This window comes from Chiloscyllium plagiosum, chromosome 33 (genome assembly GCF_004010195.1).
Source record: "Chiloscyllium plagiosum isolate BGI_BamShark_2017 chromosome 33, ASM401019v2, whole genome shotgun sequence".
NCBI classification, from domain to species: domain Eukaryota; kingdom Metazoa; phylum Chordata; class Chondrichthyes; order Orectolobiformes; family Hemiscylliidae; genus Chiloscyllium; species Chiloscyllium plagiosum.
Window position 1 is genome coordinate 9,685,728 of NC_057742.1, and position 4,803 is coordinate 9,690,530.

Consider the following 4,803-nt stretch of genomic DNA (forward strand, 5'->3'; position numbering starts at 1 on the left):
ATTCTCCTGTTCCTTGGATGCTGCCTGACCTGCTGCGCTTTTCCAGCAACACATTTTCAGCTCATGAAAAATTTAAACAAAGCCCAGTTGTTAACTACCTGACATTAATAACTCGTGCATTATTCATGACAACACCTCTATGAATCAAAAGCCAAACAACACTCTCTTCTCAAACTGTCTGAATTTATTTTAGGTATTTCTTATGAACTGTCCTAACAAATGCAAGACAAAAAGCTTCAACAGATTATATCTTTTTTTCAATCATGCTTTAGTACCGTACTACCAAAAAACTGTTTAAATAGCAGTACAGGTAGACGATACTTTATTCGAACATCCAAAAACCGAAAAGCTCCGAAATCCAAAGGTTTTTGTCTGAAGTTCATGTCTCCTTAACAAGATTGTTTGGTGTACAAACAGTTAACCCAAGTCAAGACCCAGTCGATACAAGTCACTAAGATGCGACATGGGGGGGGGGCAACCACCAACTGGCCTGTTCTTACTTAAAGTCTGTTCCACCAATAAGATTTTTTTAAACTTTCACCATTAAATGTCACTTATTCTGAAAATCGAAAAATTCGGAACTCCGAAAAACAGGTGGTCCCGAGCATTTCAGATAAAGGATCGTCTGCCTGTAATATGCCTTCAGCACACCCAATTTGCTTTTTATCTAAAATCATTTGAAACTGTGCAAATTTGCACAGGTTTTGGTAAATTCCTGCATCAAACTCCATGCCAAATAAATAAATCTTCATTTCATATAAAAGAATTTCCTGACTTTTTCTCCTATACACAATGGGGTGAAAAAATGTCAATGTAATCCCAAAGCAACACTCATCGTCTTCACCTCTTGCACCTCCTTCTTAGGAGCTTTGATGCATCTTTCTGGGATGGCAGGTTTTGGAGGGATATATTCTGTGACAGCCAGCAGCTTCTGACGTAGAATATGCATGGGCTTGCGGTGCCGAGTGACAGCCTTGGATCCATGACGTACAATCTGATGGGGTGGAAACCACCCTTCAAAAACACAAATCACAAATATTTGGGTTTAATGAACACCTCAGCTTTTTAAGAAGTGAAGCATTTTCTATTCAAACAACTTTCTTTTACGACCTCCTATGTGAATGCTTATTGAGAAGTTTACCTGAAAGTCATCCAATCATGCAAATTGATAATGAGAAATTTCTTTAGGGGATAGTGAAGGTAGAAGTATTTTCTTGGGTCATCTTTGCACATTATTTCAGAGCAGCATTTTCACAGGATGTAACCTTGGCTACAGGAGACTAAGAAAAAGATAACATCCAGAAATGTAATTAAGCTGCTGCTGAGTCAGCATATACTTGTATTGGACAAAGTCTTTTTTTAAAATCCTTTCATGGGATGAAGATACCAATGACAAAGAGAAAATTTATTGCCTATCCCTAATTACCTCTTAAGGTGAGTGGCCATTTCAGACAATAAATCATGTGGCAGGAATGGCAGATTTCTTCCTGAGGACATGACTGAACCAGATGGGTTTTTGTGATAATCAATGTATATTTCTTGGCGCATCACAGAATTAGAATTAAAATCCCTACAGTGTGAAACCAGGCCCTTCGGCCCAACAAGTCCACACCAACCGTCCAAAGAGTATCCCATCCAGATCTATTACCCAACCCTATTACTCTACATTTCCCCTGCATTACACATCCCTGAACACTATGCGCAATTTAGCATGGCCAATCCACCTAACCTACACATCTTTGGACTGTGGGAGGAAACCAGAGCACCCAGAGGAAACCCACGCAGACACGGGGAGAATGTGCAAACTCCACACAGTCACCTGAGGCTTGAATCATACCTGGGTCCCTGGCGCTGTGAAGCAGCAGTGCTAATTACTGAGCCATCATGCCACCCCAGTTATAGGCCAGTTTTAAAATCCAGATTTTATCAGTTTAAATTCCATCAAGACAAATGGTGAAATTTGAATTTGGAACAGGATTTAAAAATCTGGAATTAAAAAGCTAGTCGAATGGTAACCACGGCTGATTATCAAAAACATCCATTTAGATCACTAACAGCTTTTAGAGAAGGAAATCTGCTGTACATTCAGAGCCAAAGTAGTACATAACTGCTCTCTGGGGACTTAGGCATGGGCAATAATTGCTGGCCGAGCCAGGAACACTCACATCCCATGAATGAACTAAATCATATGGAGTGTATCAAAGTGGCCAAAGGCCAATATCTGTGATGCTGGAGAGCTGAAGCTGAGGTGAATCATACACGCAGTTGTTGCTGGCTAAAGGTGTCTTTGTACACTTCAGCCTTGTCTTTAGGGGAGCTGATGGCCTAATGGTATTATCACAAAACTATTAATGCAAAGAGCCAGTTAATGGCAAATGGTGGCATGTGAATTCAATAAAAAAATCTGGGATTAAGAGTCTAATGATAGCCATGAAATTGTTGCAGATTTTCAGAAAAGGCCCAAAAGTTCACAAATGACCTTTAGGGAAGAAAACTCTGCTGTCCTTACCTGGTCTAGCCCACATGATTAACTTTTGCAGTTAGGCATGGACAATAAATACTGGTCTGGCCAGTTACGTCCACATCCCATGAATGAAAGAAAAAAAAACCCACCTCAGCCTTGGTTGGATCACACATGGAATACTGCAGAAATCTGGCCCTGCACTTAAAATTAGTACAACAACACTTGGACTCAGTCACAAACACCATATTTACCCAAATTTTACAGGAATACTGAACAAGGTGCAAGAGAAATAAAATTGCAATTCTTTTACCCACAGGGTGTAAATGTCAAATACTAGGAAACAAAGGTTCAAAGTGAGAGGGGGACATGTTTAAAGGAGGTATGCAAGGCAGGTTTTCTGCACCGAGGGTGGTAGGTGCTCAGAACACACTGCCTGGGAGGTGATAGAAGCAGTTGCAATAGTAACATTTAAGAGGCATTTAGATAGATACAGGCACGGAACAGAGGGATTTGGATCTTGAGCGGTCAGGTGTGATTAGCTTAGAAAGTCATCTTGGTCAGGGACATGGTGGGCCGAAGGGCCAATTTCTGTGATGTATGTTGTATGTTCTGCCATCGACATAAGGTGAGACCTGAACCCACGTTCCCTCCGCACTGGTCTGGACCCTTTCAATTCTAGCCGAGCCATGACACCGTGGGGAGACGCGATAGGCGCTACAGCAATGCAAGTCCATCTTGCACACGCAGCAATGATAAAACACAGCCGGGATGTTGATCTGACTGGGAGGTGCAGTGAATATATCGATCTGGACGCTGCTTCTTTAGAACTGAGACATCGTGCACGGCTTCATTGGCTCCTCCGCCTCTCACCTCCACAGCTCAGCAACCGACCACACAGCGCCGCCATCTTCGCCAGCACACCGCAGCAAAACGGCACCCGATTGGTCCCAGCAGCCACCAATCAGAGGGGGCAACAGGGTCAACCAATCAAAGAACCCGTCATCCCTCCACCCCGCGGAGGGGAGCGACCAATCAGACGGCTAGACGCGTGAGCCAATCAGGAGCGTTTGGCAGCGCCCTCACCTGGAGCGGAGGATGACAGTGCAGCCTAACAACTGCCCATTGCCCAGATCAATCCTGCAGCTTCTCCAATTACTCTCCTGGGTTTTACTCCCTGAGGAAACAACATTACAGGGTTACCATAGAGTCCAACTTGTCCATGCCGACCAGATATCCGAACCTGATCTAGTCCCATGTGCCAGCACTTGGCTCATATCCCTCCAAACCCTTCCTATTCATATACCCATCCAGCCGCCTTTTAAATGTTGCAATTGCTAGTGCTTCCAAATAGACCTGTTGGAGTACAAGGTGGTGTTGTGTGATTTTTAACAGGGTTACCAAAGAAAGTGTGTTTAATTTTTGTGGAACATAGAAACAGGAGTAGGCGATTCAGCCCCTCGAGCTTAGGGATTTAAACTAAATTGTTGGGGTTGGGTTCAGTTGCATGGAAAATTATGGAAAGAAGTTAAATAGGAGGGAGGGCTCAGCTGAAGTTTCCAGACCAATTCACAGGAATCACTGTGATGTCTTGTGTGCTTTTATCCACTTTATGCCACCCTGTGAATGATCGTGTAGTGTATGCACCTTGGTCCTGGAGGAACGCTGTCTTGTTTTTACTGTATCAGTTGTATATGGTAGAAATGACAAATAAAGCTGCTCTTAGCGAGTTTTGAGAAAATTTGTAGCTCAGGTTGAGGTTTTGGATGTAGGTTTGCTCGCTGAGCTGGAAGGTTTATTTCCAGAAATGAACCTTCCAGCTCAGCGAGCTAACCTACATCCAAAGCTATTCTTGACTCTTGAGGACAGAGAGCATGGAAAGGGTAAGGAATCTAATGAGGCACTGCAGAATAAGGGGACAACTATGAGTAGGTGGAAGAAAGTAGGACTGCAGATGCTGGCGAGGGTTGAAATGTGTGGTGCAGGAAAAGCACAGCAGATCAGGCAACATCCGAGGAGCAGGAGAGTCGATGTTTTGGGCATAAGCCCTTCATCAGCAGGTGGACAGGCAGCGCAGAACGAAGGGTGTTTGACTGTATGCACTACAAGGAAATGAGCTTGTAGTGCACTTTGAAATTGGGTACGATGTTGTGGGCAGCTCAGAGATGTGACTGCAAGGAGATCATGGCTGGGACCTTATATATACAAGGAAAGGCATTCTATTGGAAGGACAGGCAGAGTGGGGTGCGTTGCTTTGTTAGCAAGAAATGCCATAGGATGTGGTGGAGGCTGGTACAATTGCAACATTTAAGAGTCATTTGGATGGGTATATGAATAGGAAG

The 4,803-nt window shown here is 43.6% G+C and overlaps 1 protein-coding gene across 3 annotated transcripts in view; it reads right to left on the reverse strand.

Annotated features, from left to right (window-relative positions):
* Positions 1 to 3,421, reverse strand: part of mrpl10 (mitochondrial ribosomal protein L10) — a 10,011-nt gene extending 6,590 nt beyond the window's left edge. Inside the window, exons 1-3 of one of the 3 annotated variants that reach the window (XM_043674879.1) lie at positions 3,335 to 3,406; positions 1,142 to 1,280; positions 845 to 1,014 (exon numbers count right to left, since the gene is read on the reverse strand). In XM_043674879.1, the coding sequence (XP_043530814.1) occupies positions 845 to 949 (105 nt within the window). In that variant the 5' untranslated portion in view covers positions 950 to 1,014; positions 1,142 to 1,280; positions 3,335 to 3,406. Of the gene's footprint in view, positions 1 to 844; positions 1,015 to 1,141; positions 1,616 to 3,334 lie in introns of those variants that run through there. The other 2 variants (XM_043674877.1, XM_043674878.1) reach the window with 2 other exon arrangements.
* Positions 3,422 to 4,803: the final 1,382 nt, after the last annotated feature.